This window comes from Phalacrocorax aristotelis, chromosome 6, assembly GCF_949628215.1.
Source record: "Phalacrocorax aristotelis chromosome 6, bGulAri2.1, whole genome shotgun sequence".
NCBI classification, from domain to species: Eukaryota; Metazoa; Chordata; class Aves; order Suliformes; family Phalacrocoracidae; genus Phalacrocorax; species Phalacrocorax aristotelis.
Genome location: NC_134281.1, coordinates 14,709,782 through 14,729,869, shown reverse-complemented (window position 1 = coordinate 14,729,869; position 20,088 = coordinate 14,709,782). Strand labels below are relative to the sequence as shown.

Sequence of the window (20,088 nt, the reverse complement as noted above, 5' to 3'; positions counted from 1 at the left end):
CCTGTTTCCTATGGATGTTTCTTTCTAAATAGGGATTTGAAAAAAGGCATTTTATCAATGTGCTGTCTGATACTCAGAGTCAGAGAAACAAGTACGCCCTGCCTTGATTATTGTTTAGGCCACCTATGCCTGCCTTAAATTTTTATTTTATTGTTGTTTCCTCTCAACTACCTACATTATTAGAACTTTTTTTGCAGGTCCTGTTTGAGGTCTTTCAGGTGGGACCTCATAGGTTTCTCATTTGTCAAACTGTAAGTCTCCAAGGCTTGACAATGTTATAGCACTGTCCAAAAATACCCCAGAGTTTTCCTATAATCAAAGCTGATCCTTGAATGTGTGCTGCCATGCATACACTTGAAAAAAAAAAACTGGTTTACACCAAGTTGTGTCAAGAGTTTTTCGTCACTGATCCATCCATAACATTTTTCCCATTTCCAGAAACTGCAAAACATTTTGCAGTAGAACAGGTTTTATCACAATGTAATCTGTTTAATCAGCAAAATACTAATTTATATTCTATCTTTGTATCTGAATTACCTTATACATACAGAATCAAACAGAAGACAGTATACGAAAAGAGCTTATAGCATTACAAGAAGACAAACACAACTATGAGACAACAGCCAAAGAGTCCCTGAGGCGGGTCCTTCAGGAGAAAATTGAAGTGGTCAGAAAACTGTCTGAAGTGGAGGTATTGAAGTTTCATGCCTAGTCTTCTAGAAATGCTGAAATAGTTACAACTGCTGCTACTTAGATCCCTGATTTGTTGCCTGTAATATCCAAGTATTTGTTGTATTGTGGCACATGCAGTGTATTAAGTAGTAGCATTTACTTCTATTGGACAATACTTAGATTGTTAAACAGCTAGAGAAACTGTTCTTTAAACTCCTCCTCCTTTTTCTGCCAGATTTCAAAATTCATGAAGCTGTTTTAGAGAAGTTAGTATGCATGGGAAATAAGTGAGGGTAAAATGACATACATGCCCTAGAAAAAATGCTGATAGATATTGTTTAAACTGTAAAATTTATAGAAACGTAAGCTTAAGCACTCATACAAATTACATTTGACCTTTTAAGATTACAAAGTGTTGGGCACTTTGTTCAAATAAGATTTCTGCCCTTAAAACTTCTCTCATTGCTATATTTTCCTTTATTTTCTCTTTATTATCATTTGCTATCTTCCCTTAGGTCAAGAAATATTATAAGACTTAAGTGCTCAAAGTGTCCACCCTCTTCATGGTTTTAGAGAATGAGATACATATAGTGCCATAAGAAATAACCTTAGGAGATTTCAGTTAAATACTCCTTTTTATATTGACAGGTTTGTTAATGGTTGGAGTTTTATGTTTACTTCTAGCTTTCTTCTCCTTTGCAATCCTATACTGAGAGATTAATCTTCTGACTTATTTATTACACTTTTTTCTCTTTACTTTGACTCTTGGGGGAGAAATATTAATATAACTTCAGTAAGATTTGATTGGGTGCTTCCTGCCATGTACTTTTTCTCCACACAGAAGGATTTTTGGCTCCTGGTTGAAAGTTGCCCTTCCATAATTATTATATAATGTAGTTTCGAATGCACTTTTCTTTAAAGGTGTTTTGGTGGTGAAGAACTAAGTCAGAGCTTGTTACCAAAAAAAAAAAAAAAGTATGAATGAAGAAACAAATCTTGAGCTAGGAGGAAGAAATTCTATACATGTTTTAGCTGTGCTGCTGTCACCAGCTGATGTAAACTTCTGGAGCGTTCCTTGCCTCCTGAAGATCCAGCTGGCTCTTGAGTAAGGGGATCTTGTTTTAGATGTCTTTCCACATTATGGAGTTCAGAAAAAGATGTAGAACACTTCCTGGGAGCCATTTGGCTTATATAATGTTTTAAATCATCTTTTGCTGGATAAAAGATATAATGAAATCTATTGATTACATTGAATCACAAAATATTATAAAACTTTCACAGTTTATCATAAACCAGAAGAGAATGAGGTTTCAGAGGATGGTTTCAGGTCTTTATTCCTATCAATCACAACTAATTGTACAATCTACTGTGGGTTTTTTGGTTTGAGGTTTTTTTTCTATATGCATGAAGCTAATATATTTTTGCATGATCTGTTCTTTAAGTAGAAAATTACAAAGCTTTGTATAGATAGTGTTTTTGCCTGGACTCGATCTGTTTAGCCTTAATGATTAGGAATAAAACAGTTAAATACGATTAGTTACATATGCTGCTGGGAAAAAATAGATCAACTTCAGTGTTTGGTAGATTATTAGTGTCTTTTTTTTAATTTATTGCATAATGATTTTATCTTACAGCGTAGTTTAAGTAATACAGAAGATGAATGTACTCACCTGAAAGAAATGAATGAGCGGACTCAGGAAGAATTAAGAGAATTGGCTAATAAGTACAATGGAGCTGTAAATGAAATTAAAGATCTTTCTGACAAGCTAAAGGTAATGACAGAACTTCATCGGACATGATGATGCTATAATGCATGGAACAAATAAATACAATTTGATTTCTAATGCAGCAATCAAATAAAGATTAAGAACATTTTTAAACAACAGGTAAATGAAGGAAAGATGCATATCACTTTTACATATTCTTTTGGTTTACGTGTACCTGAAAGTGTCATCAGTTAAATAAATTGCTAGAATGGTTCACTTTGAAAGTTACCGTATTTTTGGAGCTGCAGTATATTTTATTAGAAAATTATGTATGGTATAAAGCTTGATATTCAGCTGCTTTTATATAGAGAAATAATTTTCAACCTAAACATCCAAGAGTTAATGGGAATAAAAACTGAATTAGAAACAAAGTTATATTTTATGTTGCCTCTTCGTGCAGTGACAAACATAACCAGCCTACCACATAGTACTAATATGGCTCAGCTTCCAGGGGGAAGGAGTATGCCATCAGGTTTGTTATTAAACCAAACGTCTAAGTATATTATTATTTAGAGGTCCTTTATTGTGTAGAACAAAATAATCACTGTAGAATAAAGCCTGTTCCCAAAGAGTCTTCAATCTAGATAAGTAGAAGATGCAGAGGAGGAAGGTAGTAGCATTCTCTTTGTAAACCTGAGACAATTGTTGCATTTGTCTTGGATAAATTCTGGAATTTGAACGTAGGTTCTTCAAGTCATGGTTCAGCACCTCAGACAGAAGGTTTTTTCTTTCGAAATTAAAATGTTAAATTGGTGGCCTTAGGGCAATTGGTTTCCCAATTATGAGTTGATCACTGATGATGATGAGTATACACAGAATGATCAAGATTGAAACTTATTACCTAGCTTTGAGGGAGGAGAGTCTTTGAAACTTCTTATCATGACATCCAGCAAGGAAAAAGATGTGGCTTTCAATCAGATTGGTCTGTGCAATGTGCATTCAGTTCAGAAGGACACTTGGGTTTTGATTGATTTGAGATGCTGGGAGACTTTGGGCATTTTGTAGTTCTTGGGCCCTGGTACTGTTCCTGTAAAATTTAGGTTCCTGAGACAAAAAGTTAATTAAGATACTCTGAGATTCTTTCTCTCTGTTATTGTACTTGAAGTGAAATTTGTAGGAAAATAACAGTAGAAAAATTTTACATTGTTTCCATTTTCTTTGTGACTAGCAAAGAAAGTTACTTATGTACATTTAGTTATACAAAAATCAAGGAAATCTATTCCTTTACATGTTAATTTTTTATTTGTTTGGGAAATTTTAAAAATCTTTTTTTGAGCAGGTAGCAGAAGGAAGACAAGAAGAAATCCAACAGAAAGGACTGGCTGAGAAAAAAGAATTGCAGCATAAAATAGATGAAATGGAAGAGAGAGAGCAAGAGCTTCAAGCAAAAATAGAAGCTTTGCAGGCTGATAATGACTTCACCAATGAGCGGCTAACTGCTTTGCAAGGTTAGTCACTAGTGGGGTAGAAACTTTGATAATTTGTTTTTCTTTTAATCTGTGAAATATCTTTTTCTTGGACTTCTGTTTACAGTACGGTTAGAACATCTTCAAGAGAAAACTCTTAAAGAACACAACAGCTTAGGTAGGTGTCATCAGTTTCTTGTTTCAAGCTGTTTTCCAGATTTTCTGTTCAATTACTTTTTTCTGTAATAATCTTGTAGTCTAGGGGTCTGGCAAAAGAATCATGTTTTACACTTGTCCCAGTGGTACATTCTTCTTCGTTATCACTTGTTAACTTTGAAAGATATGTGGCCACTACAGAATGCCAGTAGAGGGCACTGCTGTTGTGAGTGTTCAGGCTGCTGGGTCATTGCTCAATTTAGAGCTCTGTTTGTGCCCCCTCGGCTCCAATGTTTTGAAGGTTTTTACATACATATGTAAAAAAGGATTTTTCAAGTATATGTATGTAATAGGAAGTAATTCTTTGGATGGTAGTCATCTCTTACACGTTTGAACAAACAGGAACATGATCTGTAGTACAGGAAAACACATTAAATTTTGCCTCTTTTGTTAGATTAGATTAGGTAATTAGAAGGAAGAGGTAGTATAAAAAGCCAGATGCATTTCACAATGCTGTATTTATAAAGAAACAAAACCCAAAACATCTTATTTGGTTCCAGAAATAATACCCTTTCTTAATCCTAGGCATACAAGTTGACGACTTCATACCTAAAATTAATGGGAGCACAGAGAAAGGTAGTGTATCTTAAGGCTACCTCTTGTCTTATGGTTGATGTTTGAAGTTGAAGAAATTGAAAATGTTCTCTAAAGTTTTACTTTGAATAATATTCTTTTAAAAAATGAAATTTAATTTGTCCACTCCTCTTACCGGGAATTTTTTTGCTTAGGCTTTCAGTCTAGGTAGGTTTTAGAAAGTTCTGTAATACGTAATGAGCCAACTTGGAAGTTGTCGTCTTCCCCCCTCCCCTTATTTTTGATGGGCTCTCACTGGGATCAGTAGGTGTCTGCTGAATGATGTGAAGCTTATGACACAAGAAACTGGAAAATTCATTGATTTTTTTTTTTCCCTCTTGATTTTATTTTCCCTTGCAACACAGACATATATAATTTTTCTAGTAAATTGGGTATGGTAAGTAAAGTCAGCAAAACATTTTATTTCCTAACTAACATATGAAAAATGTGAGTATATAAAATGTATAAATAATGAAAACTAACTTTTTAAAATTCAGCAGTGTATTTACGTAAAACAGGAACGAATATGGAGTAAACTAACTGGGTTGTTTTAAAGACCAATTAGTTAATGCTAAGTATTTCAACTATCTTAACATACACTTGAAGTTTTTTGAATAAAATTGTCTGATAAGGATATGCCCAATATCACATATAGCCAAGATTATTCCAGTTATGATTCTAAATTTACTAAATTGTTCCATTGGCTAAGATATATTTGTCCTCTTACATTAATTTAAAATTTTCCCTTGATGTAGCTTTCTTCAGCACTTGCTGTGTCTTGCTGGATAGCAAAAGCTCTGAGGAATGGTGGTGGTATTAGGAAGGATGGGGCACTTGTATAGAGAACTTGTGGCTTTAACTAATATTCAGAGTGTTTAAGGATTACTGTACAAATTTTTTAAACAAAGTTTTAAAACTCTGTATGCTCTAATTCTTAGCTTTTTACCTTTTTTTTAATTATAAATTAAGAGCTTCTTAACTAGGGAGACTAATAGTAAAATAAGCGGCACAACCTCACAACTGTTTCTTATTTGGAGCAGAAGGAGAGATCTATTCAATGCTGACAAGAACTGTACAAAAACCTCCCTTTAAGTACTAGTTATCACTTAATGTCTCAGCATTTTAGGCACTTTGCTAGTCTCAGTGTTCATCATAGCTAGCAGGAGATTTAATGTCTGTCCCCAGTGTTTTGGACTGCCATACTTTGTTTTTAGATAGATTGATCATCTTGCTGATGCATAATTTTAGGTTGGTAATATTCTTAATGCTTGAAAGTATGGGTAAGAAATAAATTTGCTTTGAATTTTTTTTAAATCTGCCACCCCAGAAAATAGCTAACTTCTTTAGAAAGCAAAACCGAGGTACTATATAGGGATTGTGGTTCTTCTGATCATGTAAACCATAAAGAGACATTCAAAGTTAGGTTGTTGGAGGTTATTAGAAAAAATATGCAATGCTGTGAACAAAAGTAGCATAGAGCTAAATTGAAACATTTAGTAAAAGCTTTCAAGTTTCGAGTGCAAATACGTATTGTTTTATAGAGAAATAATTGATAACATATCCCTAAATATGATTTTATCTTTTAACAACCATGTTTTTTGTTTCTTCTAAAATCTTTGCTAGCAATGTCCTACTGCTATGTCTCAGTTTAAAAATTGTCTGAAATATTATTTCAAAATTGCATTCATTATTATATAACAAATATCATTTTATCACTGATACTCACTTTTCTGTCGAAGTTGAAGCAAGCCATTTTTGACTAACTTTGGATTGCATAAGACTCAAAATGTCATCTGGATGGATGCATGAAAATATAGATTCCTCCATCCTATGAATAACAGTAGAACTTGTGCTTAAACCTGGGAGTTTTAGGAAGCTGTCTGCCAATTTCTTTTTCTTTATGACTATAGACAACATATAACTGCTCATTCAAGTTGTCTTTCTGTCTGTTTATACAGTCTATCACCTCTTTCTGTCATGCATCTACCATGCTATTTTGCTATTCTATATTTTAGCATAGCCTTTCATTATTCTGTCTGTTGTACCACATTCTTCTGTATCTCTGCTATACTTGGTCCATCCACATTTCTGTGGCATTTTACAGCTTGCTGGTCTGTGTTCTCTTCATGACAGTCTGTACCTTTCTGTATCTTCCTGTCCTTTATGTAGCCGTAGTATAATGGCAGATGGGCAGTAATTTTCTCTGCCAGATTTTGGATTTTGTTCTCTTGAAAGCAGCAGGAGGCAATTACTGGGTGGGTTTGTTTTCTTTTTTGTTTTGGTTTTTTTTTCTGAGTAGTCTTGCATTATTTTAGGAGAGCTAAGAATTTAGGGTTTATAATGTAGATTCAGCAACTTTGGCAGTGAAAGAGGTTGTAGATACTTTGCATAAAGAAAAGACTTTACAGTTGAAGGCAGAAGTCAGATATTAGGGTTTTTTGTGTGCTAAATGGCCTGTAAGGGAATTTAAAAAAAGTTTACTCTGTTTGTATACAATTCACGTTATAGCCTCTTTAGAGGCTTTTTATAACAAAACATATTAAGATTATGATGGTTAGGCATTCATTTTCTCTCCTTGCACATATGGAAATTCTGGTGCAGAACAGAGTAACTTGTTTATGCATCAAGGCACTGATAAAGGTTGTGTGTAACTGAGTTATTTCAATGACTGGTTCTCAGTGAGTTGCACCACACCTTGCTTTCATATTTAAGTTTTGTGAGCCATATATTAAGAAAGATATGAGAAATTTGTATACAGTCACTTCGAGGATTGTGTAAAAAGGCTAAAAAACCCAAAAGTTTAAATATGGAAAAGAAATGGCATAGCCATGGTGCTGTCTTTAGAAGCCCTGTCTTGTGGGTTAGAAAAAAGTTTACTTTTTAGAGTAACTTTGAAATATAGTAAAGCTTAGTATTACATACTGGATCTTAATAGCTAAGCTTCTGATATCAGAAGCTAATGATTGTTACATTCTAATAAAATTGTTCACATTTTGCTGGTTTGTGTACTAAAAAGCAGCCTTTTCAGATTTCTAAATTCTTAAGGTCAAAGGATTTTTGCAGTTATTTAGAAAGAAACTGTTAACACCTTTTTACTTGAAGAGGTGCAAGATTCTGATAGAGTTGGCAGCTGAACAACGTCACATAGGAGGACTTGGGTAAACCTGGGAATTGAGCCCAGCTTTAGGATCTCTACTGTAGAACTATCCTTTCAAAAATTGTTTCTGTGCCATGAAACTTTGTTTAAAAAGTAAAGGGAGATGTTCAGCCATACTTATCTTTTTCATTTCAAGAGGACATTAGATATGAAGACAAAACATGAAGACTAAAGAAAAACTTTCAAAATGCCCTTTAAAAGCTAATAAAATGCTGAAAAATATAGGTTAAATACATGTTTCTTATTTCTTCAGTGCTTGGATTTAGTATTTGCAATTACCCATGTCTGATTATGAGGTAACGCCTGGGGGGAACTAGAGGCAGCAATTCTTGTGGAGTTGCATGTTTCAGTAGTGTATCATTTTATGTATTCTAAATTTATTGTGATTTAAATCACTTATGTGTGTTAGTACTTTTGCCAAAAATATGAAGTTGTCAATGGAAATTTAGTGGAATTCATTTGTCACCACCTAACCTGAAAGAGCAATACAGCAAATGCCAAATGCAGAACGTTTGCACTTTTAACAATCGGTTTTTACTAAATTTTGTTAAATAAAGGTTTGGGTTTTTTTTAAATAGCTTCTATTGAGGTATGGGGCTCTTTATTATGCTTAAGAACTGCAATTAAATTTTAGTATTTAAAAGTACCCTTTGAAGATCCAGTTAAAGTATGTCTGTCTTCTGATTAGTTCAAAAGAGTAATCTATTTTCTAATATCACTCAGACATAATTTCAATTACGTCTTGTCTGTTTGCATATTAACTCAGATTTCAAAAGTTCACTGTAAATACAGAATCACAAATTTTGTTAATATACCTTTCAAATTTTTTGTTGCATCAATTTGAAAATTATAAGAAGATGTAAACTTAAGTGTTTTTTTCTTTACTAGAGCACTTTCTTTCAAAGAGTGGAGGGGACTGCACTTTTATTCATCAGTTCATAGAATGTCAGAGTGAGTACAAGAGTGTTCATCACATTTGCTTTAAAAAAACCACAAAAACCCAGAAAGGTGGATAAAAACCAGAATTTATCACTACTGTTTAGTATTTTAGTAGTAGCAGAAATTTTCTAAGCATAGAAGCTTAGATATTAAGCAGATGCCTGTAATAGTGAGAGGGTATCTTTGCTCTGGCAAAGGAATGATCACATTGTCTCTTCTTAGCAGTTAATCCATTATTGTCCTCTGACCAATAAAAGGGTGGTAATGTTGCCACCACATGCTGTTTAAAACTGAGTATAATTTTTCACCTGTTACAAATTAAGAAGTTGAAAGCCTAACCCTGTCAATTTAAGCAAACATCACAAGCAGCAGTAGGACAGAGATAATTGTCTTACGTGTTCTTCCAATTAGTTGTTACAAAGGACAAAAAGGAAAACAATACCTTAATTTGTATGTGGAAATCTAAGAGATTCTTTTAAGAAAAATAGAACATAAATGTGCAGTACCAATCTTCAGAAAGATATGTTATTCTGGAATGATAAACATGTTTTTCAAAGCAAATGGCTTTTGAAAATGGGTAATAAAACAAACCATATCTATAATTGAAGAAAAACTTAAGATGTTAATACTTTTTGTCCACTGAGAGAAAAATATCATTAGGATGAAGAGAGAAAAGTGTTATTAAACTTCAAAGAAAACTTCGTAACATAAAGAATTATTTTTTTGACTTAAGAATTTACAGGAATTATATACCTAAAGTTGAGCAGAGAGAAGTATTTATAAGCAGAAAAAAGACAGTATCTTTCTGACGTTATGCCCATTGGATGACTCTTTTCCCTTTTAAATTAAATAAGGAAGTGTAACAGACTTGTTTGACTTTACTCATTGCAATATGGATTGCAGCGCTATAAACTGCATGACAGGGTACTGCCAATGTTTGTCTAAGAAAATTTAAACTTTATTTATTTGAAAAATATTTTTAAAAGTGAATGACTGGTAGCTGTCTTCTGCCAGGCAGACGTTTAAAATAATTCTAAATTTTGCAAAGAACTTGTATGAATCTTCTATATTCAATACATAAAAATGAATTGAAGTTAAATGTTTGACTAAAAATATATTTTGTGTAGAGTGAAAATGAAGAGCACACTGATGTTCAAATACAAATTGGTTGCCTGTTTTCATTGTTTGGATGTTTGCTTAACCTATTTTAGCAACACTTGTATTAGTATCACCTCTGCAAACTAAATGTGACCAGTCTTGTTACTATTGAGAAGCAAAAGTGACGATCAGGATCTAGTAAAAGGTTCTAACTTACAATTGAAGTAGTAATAAGAGTGTAAAATAAAGATCAACTTACTTCTGCCCCCCCTTTCTTGAGAGATTGAAAGCTAGATTAAAGACACTGTAAGGCCTCGATTGCCTCATTTTCAAAAGAATTAATACAAGTTCAAAGAGTTCAGTATTCTGCATTTTTTGTGCCATTAGAAATCTTTGCTATCTAATCAAGAACAAAAATTATTCCAAGTCAGCAGCTCATATATTTCTTTCTGGACTGAAAGTTTGCCTTTCCCAAATTCAAACATGTTTAGTCAGGCCCCACAAAATCATGAGGTTAAACTGCAAACTGCAGGATATATTATTTTCATTTTGTACCTAAGTGCTGCCCTTCAGGCCTCCTGTTCTTTGCTCTCTGCGGTGGTGAGGGTTGGGAACTAGTGGGGATTAAAATTAGAGTTTCAGAGATCGCCAGGAACTGGAGTTTTAAGACATGCAGCAAATACTTAAGTGTAGAGCAGTATCATAAAGATTGTCAGTATTGACAAAGAATGTATAGTTCATCATATGATACTATGGGGTTTTGCCCAGAGGTTTATGTATTGGGAAAGGAGCAGGCTTATTATTTAAAAATTAATAATATGATAAAAATCCCAGAAATAGGAGTCACTAATTGAAGTTGCATCATGTAGGATTTGCTGTTTTCTAGTAGAAGTATAGGAAGTAAAACTATAGGGTCTACAAATCACAAGAGCAATCTAAGAAGAAAGGAGAATTGAGACAACCATACAGTTTGTCCAGAAGAGGGGTTCTGTCTTGTGCTGGTACAGCGGGGAAAGTGCACAATCTCCATAGTTCTGGGGAAGAAGCACTTAACTGGGAAAGCACAAGCAGAGAAATGAGGGAAAACAGCTTGAGTCAAGGAAGCAGAGTATGTAAGATAGCACAAGAAGGAAAACAAGATGATCAAAGTCTGGTTTTCTTTACAAACAGTTGCTACAGAGGTGTAAGGTAATTGAAAGTGCTTGTCAGTGAAGAGCAATCAAGACCTCTCAAGGTACTAAAGCTAGAATTTTTTTGGTGAGGAGAAACAACAGGACACTAAAATTTTATTCAAGTGGCATTGCAACTGCTTAACTTGGGTAGCATTGTTTGTAAAAGCTGGCTTATGTTGGGTTTTTAAAGATACTTTTTATTTATTTTTATTTTTCAAGCAGAAACACAGCTCACGATATCATCCAGTAACCTGTCCTGGTCTGCAGCACCTGTAGAATGTTATGAAATCTTGCTTTGAATGATCTGGGAAGTCTGTTACTTTCTGATCATTACATTCAGTTCACTTGTTGCTCATTTCATAATTTTTTTTTTTTTTACAGTTGCCACTGTTGAAAAACAGTGGCATAGTGAAAGTCATGGTGCTTCTTTTTGATTAGTACATGATATGAGTTATTACCAAAAATGGTGATGGTGTATAGACGAAAGAGATATTGGATGCCCTGCTAGCTTCCTACCTTTCTCTCCAATCTAACTCTTCTTTATTTGTGTCTTATTTTTTCCTCATTTTGTGATTTTTGCATTTATTATTTTTAAATGCAAGTAATTTTTTTGCCTTTTTTAAAAAAAAAATTATCTAAAATGGAGTAGTGTTTGGATGGATTGAATGGCTATTCTCAACTTTTCCATGAATTTATGACCTGCAGGTGGCAAGTAAATTTAAACATGATTCATATGACTTTTTTCAGGTAACTTAAAATTTGTGTGTTGAGGGCCAGGCTTCCTTTCATTGGTCTTCAAAACTGGCCTCCTTCAAAGACTACTTTGACACAAAAACATAAAATGTATTGCAGGTGTGATACTTAAGTAATTGTTGTAATGTTAACAGAGCTTAACTATTATGTTACACATAATGATAAGCAACCTAAATCTAAAAGGGAGTTCTTAAATTGAAAAGATAAGAAATGCCTGAAAACCTAAAGGAAAGCTGCCTTTGAACTGCATTCATCAACAGAAAGAAACATAGACCATCTTAAAGACGAACTGAAAGCTTAACTTTGAAGCAGATTGTTTCAGTAAAAAATATTGTTTATATATATCAGTAGCTCTTTGCTTTCTGTAAAGTAGTGACTGGATAGCATGAAAGATAAAAATTATTTGTACCAGAAATTAAAGTTAGGATCTTCACCCTAATTTATATTTTGGTAGCCAAAAATGCACATCTTGATTCAGGGAAAACGTGGATTGTTATGATGTTTATGAAGTTTTCTGGAATAGTAATATGAAAAGATGCAGAGATCTGAAAAAAGGAAGTGTTAAAGATACAGGTACCTCTGCTTTTACTTTCTGACTGGATTCTACCGTTTTTAGTGACTAGGGTGGTAACAGTGCAGAATAAGATTCTATGTAGTTCAATAATATCAACATCCAATTTTCTTTTTATTATCTAAATATACACAGGCATGCTGAAATAAACTATTTTTTGTTGGCTTTGAAATATATAAATGCTAACATTCTTAAAACACAGAGAATGCTTACTTGTTTTGTATGTTAGAGATGTCAGCCATCAAGTGAAAACAACTGGCTGTACCAGCTTTGGGTCACACTGGGCAAGGGGACCTGTGTGGCACTGCTGAAGTTCTTTGCTGGAGAAATAGCACCAGAAAGAAAACTTCTGTACAAATGTTGACATTCATAATGGACATCAGAAAACAGTAAGCCACTATGGAAAATGAAAAAGAAATTAAGTCTGCAGATTTCTTTAGTCATAGGAATTGAGGATTCTTAAATGTAAAGAGCTGCTGCAAAGGATTCAGTTTGGAACACTGGGTCAAGACAACTAGTTTCTTTGTTTCATAATATAAGTATTCTGCCTTCAACAGTTACTGAATTGTGAAAACGCCAAGATCCGTGAATTCAAAATGCTAAGTTTTCTTCTGTAAACTGATTTTAGAAGCCTATTTTAAGCTAACAGTCTAGCACAGATGAGAGGTTACCCCTTCAGGTGAAGCGTTTCATACCTACTTTGAGCATACGGGTTTTTGCATTCAGCTAATTTTTTCAGACATAGGGGCAGAATTCCTCAGCTGCTATCTTGCTGCCTTCCTCCTCACCCCTCTTCCAGCCTCAGCTGAGTTGTGGAATAATCACATATGAAGACTTTTGTTTAGATTTTTTTAAATTACTTGTTTTTACTTGGAAGAGTGCCCATTATATCACTCGGTAACACTTCACTTGTGGCTGCAGTAACTTGATTCCCCCTGCAGTGCCTTCCTTAGTCTAGGCACAGTGACTCCCTCCAGCTCTGACGAACTCGAGACTGTTCTAAACGTGGATGATGAATGATCTCCTGCAGTTGCTCATGACCTGAAGCCAATCCTGAAAATCCAGTGTACTGTCCACTGTATTTCTGAAGCAGTATTCATAAAGTATTATAGGAATGCAGGACAATATTTGTAGATAGAAGTAGGTGGAGGGAATATCTCTTTCAGACTGGTTTATCTGGCTCTGGGGGAGGGAAGAGGACAGGTCAAGCTTTTGGTCATGCAAACCCTTCTTCAGACCTCAGGGGTTTTTGTCTGAAAGCTTATCTACTGTGGAGAGTAGAAGAAGAGATCTCCATACAAATGTCCTGCCTCTGTCCTTAGACTGTCATAGTTACAGCAACATGCCTTTGGAGGGGTCCAAAGGCTTCTTAATCTTCAGACCTACTTGAAGCTGGAAATGCTGACTAAAGCTCGCTGGGTTTTTTAAAATTAAAAATTTGGAAATAATTTACTGTCATCCAGCATCCTTAATCTGAACTCTCCTGTATGTGCTGTTCGTCCAGTCTTCTCTGGGTCTCAGTGCCCTGTTAACAGCACGTGGGGTAGCCAGCCAACTGGGTTCCCTGCCTGATGGGCAGTGATCTGGCAGGGACAGCGCAGAGTAGAGGCAGAGGCAGCTTCAAGCCTGGTGTTTCAGCAGGTGTTAACATCTTTCAGTGTTGTCTAAATTGCAAGATCTACTGCATAGAAATTGATTATGTGATCTCTAAGATATGTGACCCTTGATAATTTTGCATGTTGGCATCGCTAGCCAGTTGCTAAGGAATTTGAAATAATGAAATATCTTCAGAAAAATAAATTAATTAGTGGTTCAATGGTTCTTTTAGTGTCTTTGATTAATCCAAACCTGTTTTTCCCCATAGTCTTACTGTTTGCCTTCATGTCCTAGCAGGAGTTAGAATGAAGTCAGCAATCTAGTCTCAGATTCCATGTTTTAGGTTTTTATGCACCTGACATACATGAATAGACCTTTCTGTCAATGCTATATGTAAACTCAATTTTTGTGAACCTGAATGTGATGCATGCACAATTTTTTGGAATTTTGTGCAGCTCTCTGAAAGTTTTAAGCTGAAACAGGCTATTTCTGTGTACCCTTCATAGGCACTATTAAAGCAGTTGTGATATGGAGGTGGCTTCCCAATTGCTGTTTTACTGAGGCATATTTCTAGATGTGTCTGGTAGATATCTATTTCAGGCAACCAACTCTTATAATTCCTTTTTTGATAACTGTAACTTGAGAAATGTATTAATTATTTATTGCTCTCAGATTTTTTTTAAAAAGTTCATAAAAATTTATCTTCCTAAATTCTCATTAGTGAACTGAAGCATTAATAATGTAAGCTAATAAATTGCAGAAGAAATAATTATCACAGAGTTCCAGTAGGCTTGTGTGCTCTGTTTCATTTTTCTGTGCCAGAATAAAGTTTTTGTTCAAGCCTGAGTAGGAAGTAATATTATCAGCATTTAATTTGGTCATGGAATGTAGTCTACGTAGATGTGTGCAGGGGAAAGCTTGCTTAATTTGAGCTTGGAAAGTAACACTTATTTTGTTTGGCAGACAAGATCATAGATGAAGGACATCTAACCAAAGTGGAAGAAACAAAGCTTTTGAAAGGTTAGAATTCTGGATTATTTAACTGTTTCTGAAGCATGTCTTTTATGTCACTTCAGTGCATGTTCTGTCTTAAACCAGCAGTTTGAATTTTGTTGAATACTCACTTCAGAAAAAAAATTAGTTAAGGGGAAGTATATTGCTTACTGAACTGTGCTGCAAATACTATTGCAGGGTAAAAAGATTTAAAGGAAATTATTTTTGAAGATTGAGTGCATCAAAATGCTAGTCTCAGTTTTGACTGAGTTCTTCCCTGAAGGTACATTTAAAAAAAAAGCCATTTTTTTAAAAATTAATTTAAATATTTAGTGCCTGCATAAATTTCAAACAAGTTTTGGGTTTTAATATAGGACTAAATAGAAATAATGTTTGGTCTCACTTTAAGTTTTAAATAAAAGTGTTATTTTCATTTGACTTTTTTCTAACTTACACCCTCATAACTTTAAAATAACTATTAACCTCCTAAATGTGCCTTTTCCAAGTAAAATATAAATGAGCATCTCTAGTTCTTTTCTCTTCTGTATAAATCAAGTGAAATACAAGGATCTAATTAGAAAAGATTTATGTTGTCAAGGAACAGTCATCCTTATCTTTGCAGTGCCAAAATCAGGACTGGTGGAAAGTGTGTAGATCAATGTTTCTTGTGTGTCTAATAATGTAAGGCTGTTTGGACTTGTAGGCTGCCTCCACTTTTGTAGTTTTTTATTAATGTCTAGACATACAAACTAATTTCTTTACCCTTTGTCCTTCTGCAAAGTGTTATTGTATTGAATAAACATTAGCTTATTGAAAGTTCTGGTATGTTAGAGACTTTTCAATTTATCTTCTCTTACCGTAATGTATAAAATTGGAATTAAATTGCACCTTTAATTTGTTTCTGTACATGAGTAAGCTATAGACAACATGCCATATTTGGCAAAAGAATGCATACAATAACTGTAACGTAACACTTGCATGCCAGTTATCTTGCAAAGCAGTGAGCTATTTTTAGTGTTTGTTAATATATTCTAACTCATCAAGTAAGTATGATGTCAACACATTTTAATATACTTCATCATTTTGTCTATATTTATTCAGCTCAATTTTATTATGGGAAATAGGAACAACTGCTGTGAAATAATGTAGTACAGGAAAGAGTTTTGTACTTGTGATTCTGGTTCCAGAATAGGAAGCAGCTTTCTAAACCATTTCTCATTATGACTTCTGCTGTTTCAGATGTAGAAACTGATGCATCTTTCCTCTGGTGCTTAATCTTGTTCCCTGTTTCAGGGAGAGGAGGATAGGGGGAGGAAAAAGCTGGTGTACCCAAGGGTGGGTGGGAGGCGAGTATGGGAGGGAGGTGGAGGGGAGAGAGAATTAATTCAGCGGTTGGAACTTGCACTGTTCCTCGTGTTTCGCACAGAGCAGGAAAGCTGTGATTCCATGTGTGACCAGATATGGTAAAGTTAGTTGGATACAGATATTACTCAACTTAGGGCTTCTGGATTGGCCACTAATATAAACAACATGGGTGAGGCTTTTAGGATATACTTTTTTTAACATATTAAGAAAATGTATTACTTGGTTTAGTAATTATTACAGTTTTAATGGCAGTCTTGTGAGCTTGATTATGTGTGGTACATGTAAAATGCTTTGTATCGTAACATCTTTAGAAATGTGTTTAAAAAATTATTCCTAAAACTAGGGAAGTACTTCTTTTGTTTTAGCAAAGAACCACTCCCAAACCTCAAGTTTTTAGCTACTCCAGTCTCATTATGAGCTTTGAAGCCTGCTGAAGTCATATGAAATATGTTTGGAAGAGCTGCCATGTCTGAACCTGTAATGTGTTTTAAGTGTACTGGTGCTTTCTCCTTCTCCCTCACCAGTGATTTCAGTTACATTAAGATAGGAAGAATCTGGCTCTTGATCAGCTGCTTTGTACTTTCCTCCTTCTGTTTCATGTACAAGTGGATGTTATTCTGGCACAGTGGAATAGAAAGCTTCTCATGTTAGATGAAGAAAACAATTTTTCTTTTTTTTATTAACCTGTCTGTGTTTTGTCATCTTGCTAATTTCCCAGTGTAAGTGTACAGGTTGGCTTCAGCTTCCACTCCTTTCATTTTGGGGGTGTTTAGCTCGGTTTGTTCTCTTGTTATTTGAAAAAACAATCCACACAAGCTTTCTCATTACTCCTTTGGTTTTTACATACTTTCATCTACTAACCATCTAATACTAGTATAACACACTTGATTTATTTATTACTGTACATCTTTTTTGCCATGTCCTGATATTTTTTTTGTAGCATCTACAGTATCTATATGTGAAGAAATTATTTATATCTACTGTGTTTTCCTGCATGTATAGTAGAAGTAACGTCTGTATACTGGGAATGTTGTAATGATGCCTTTTTATATATATCTCTCTCTACCTGGAACTTGAGACTGAGAGGAAACCTCTATTAATCTGTGGGTGGGCAGTGACGCTGTCAAACCAAGGCTCCGCATAGTCAGCCAAGGAACATTTCATTATGTATAACCTCACCTGCATATTGGTGACATGGTTCCTTGCTGACCAACTTAATAGATTTGTTTACACCAGAGATGGTGTGCCTTTGTTTAACAGACCCGTCAGAGCTAAACTGGAATGGTTATTTAAAAAAGAAAAAATACAGCCTCATAAAGTATTTAGACTCCAAGTCAGGGATATTTCTGTGTAGGAAAATGGTGTACTAGTGTAATTAAGTCCCCTCACCTTTTGAAAATGTCTGGTCTCCACTAAAAGTCTAGAACTGGTGAAAAAAAAAAACAAGTGGAACAAATAACTGTGGCTTCACTAAGCTGCATGTAATAATGTGGCGAGTTGTGTATGAATAGATATTTCATGAAGGTATTTTTTTGGTGGAAAGGACATAGGCTACCTTCTCTTAATACCATTTGAACTGAAAATTTTTCTACAAATTAGTGTATTAATTTATATTGCTGTGACTTCTTACTGGTTCATACTGTGCTTTTTTTAACAGTACAGTATATACAAGACTTGTTGTTATTTTATTTGTCCAAAATACAGTTTTATTCTTAACAGCAGTTTTTTTCTGACTTGTTACAGTATCTGCATTGTTCTAGTTTTCTTTTCTTATTTGTTCCCTGGTTGAATCAGCTTTTGCAGACAGTTCCAGCTGGCAGAAAATACAGCTTTAACAAAATTTCGAGCTGTGCATGAGACAGTTGCATCCCCTATTAGATGCTAGACTAGATTAATGACTTCAGCGATGCTGAATCTATTTTAACCCAGACCTACAAAGAAATAAGTAACCACCAGGTTTTTGTGTTTCTTCAACTGTGTTGTTTTCTGTTGATATTTAGCAATAGAAAGAGTCTGAACAAAGCATTTACTGATTGAAGGTGATTTTCCTTGCCTCTTACAGAGAATCAAGCAAGAGTCAAAGACACCGATTTGTCAGACACACTTAGTCCAAGCAAGGAAAAAAGCAGCGACGACACTACAGGTGAGCATTTAACTGAGGTTTCTGTAACATCTAATCAGTTTGCTCATGATTAAAGTGATTTAATTAATTTCTAAAAGAGCAGAGAACGTGTGTATAATGCAGAGCCAGACACAAGCTTAGAGCAGTATTGTCTATTTTGTGACTTCATAATTAACTGTTGTAAAGTGAGAAAAACATAAAAGCTTCTCTTTGCTTAAAGAATGTGTATATGAAAACTGTCTGCAGTCTACCTGCTCTCTGAAAAGTGAGGGGTTTGGGTTTTTTTTTTTTGGTTTTTTTAGATGCCCAAATGGATGACCAAGATCTAAATGAACCTATTGCTAAAGTAGCTCTTCTAAAAGGTAAACAAATTTATGTTTGTAACTTCAGATGCATAATCTGTGTATATGTATCTTTTTGTCTACCTTTTTTATCAAATGTGCATTGAAATAGAGTGCTGAAATTGAGATGTTTTAACCATGGAAGTACAGAAGAGTTGCATTTATATGTCAGTAATTATTCCTTTGGGTGATGTGATATAAAAGCATACTTCTGAGTGTTAGTATAGAAATAATTTGTGCTTAAAGCTAGTTTCTGTACTCATCAACATTGTTCTTGGAATTTACACGTTATATTTTCAAGTAGAATTGAGAAATAGATTCAGCATATACTTAAGTCAGGGCTAATACATGTAGGGAGGAGGGATTGTTCCATCATGGACATATTTTAAGCATTAATAAATTTTACTTGTAGAATTTCCATCACTGTCAGAAATGCTTCTGTCAGTTTGTACCTGATGGGTTAAAAAGAATATCTAAAATATTTTTTTGGTTAACACACTCAAGATTTGAATCTCCTGTTGTACCTGTATTTAGAATGATTGTTGAGCCGTAGCTTTGACCTTCATAGCTATAAAAATAATCATTTTACTGCTCTTTGCACTGATAGACTGTACTTAAAAATTAATTAGCAAGCTAAAATGCACGTATTCATGAACTGAAAAATGTTGTGGGATATTAATTAGTTGTTACATTTAGTATACTGAAAGCTTTATGCTTTATGTACAATTAGACATTTGATAAGATCTGTAAAGTGATGCTTATGTTGGGATCACAAGTAGAAAGAATGTCACAGTTCTTAATGGTTCAAAAAGACAAGAAACTATAATGAAATTTAGGAGACCTGTAAAAGAGCCTTCTTCTGTAATTGTTTGCACTTCTCCAATTTTATGATAGAAGGACTTCCAAAAATTGCATGTATTATGTATATTTCCAAACAGCAAAAGTAAAATTGAGCTTGATATTTTTCCAGTGGATATCAGTTCAGCAAAGCAGTTGAAAAAGGAGTGTTTGAGATACTGACCATGTTCCATTTGGGTTTTGCTCTAATGTGTGCGATTAATAGCAAGTATATTCAGTGTCTTCCTATGTTAGAAGGTAGAATCTGGTAACATTGTTTATAGCAATTATGATACTCTTAGTTTTGGTAATACATTTGGGGTAGGCAGCAGGTTTTATTTTGGGGAAAAATGGATTAAAACTATGATGTTCATTAAGTATCAGAACTTTAAGTCTAGATACACACTAAGGAGTTTGTTTCCTGTGAGTAGTGTTGCATGCACAGAATTCACAGCCGGAACAACCCTTTGTATGTAAACAGATCAGTAGAGAAACTGAATTCAGCCAGCTC

The 20,088-nt window shown here is 34.4% G+C and overlaps 1 protein-coding gene across 50 annotated transcripts in view; it reads left to right on the top strand.

Annotated features, from left to right (window-relative positions):
• Nucleotides 1–20,088, top strand: part of SLMAP (sarcolemma associated protein) — a 92,305-nt gene that overhangs the window by 50,649 nt on the left and 21,568 nt on the right. For 4 of the 50 annotated variants that reach the window (XM_075096081.1, XM_075096082.1, XM_075096079.1 and 1 more), the window contains exons 8-16: nt 551–691; nt 2,307–2,444; nt 3,718–3,886; nt 3,972–4,022; nt 4,586–4,636; nt 8,679–8,741; nt 14,883–14,939; nt 18,340–18,420; nt 18,702–18,761. In XM_075096081.1, the coding sequence (XP_074952182.1) occupies nt 551–691; nt 2,307–2,444; nt 3,718–3,886; nt 3,972–4,022; nt 4,586–4,636; nt 8,679–8,741; nt 14,883–14,939; nt 18,340–18,420; nt 18,702–18,761 (811 nt within the window). The remainder of the gene's footprint in view (nt 1–550; nt 692–2,306; nt 2,445–3,717; nt 3,887–3,971; nt 4,023–4,585; nt 4,637–8,678; nt 8,742–14,882; nt 14,940–18,339; nt 18,421–18,701; nt 18,762–20,088) is intronic. The other 46 variants (XM_075096088.1, XM_075096092.1, XM_075096084.1 and 43 more) reach the window with 14 other exon arrangements.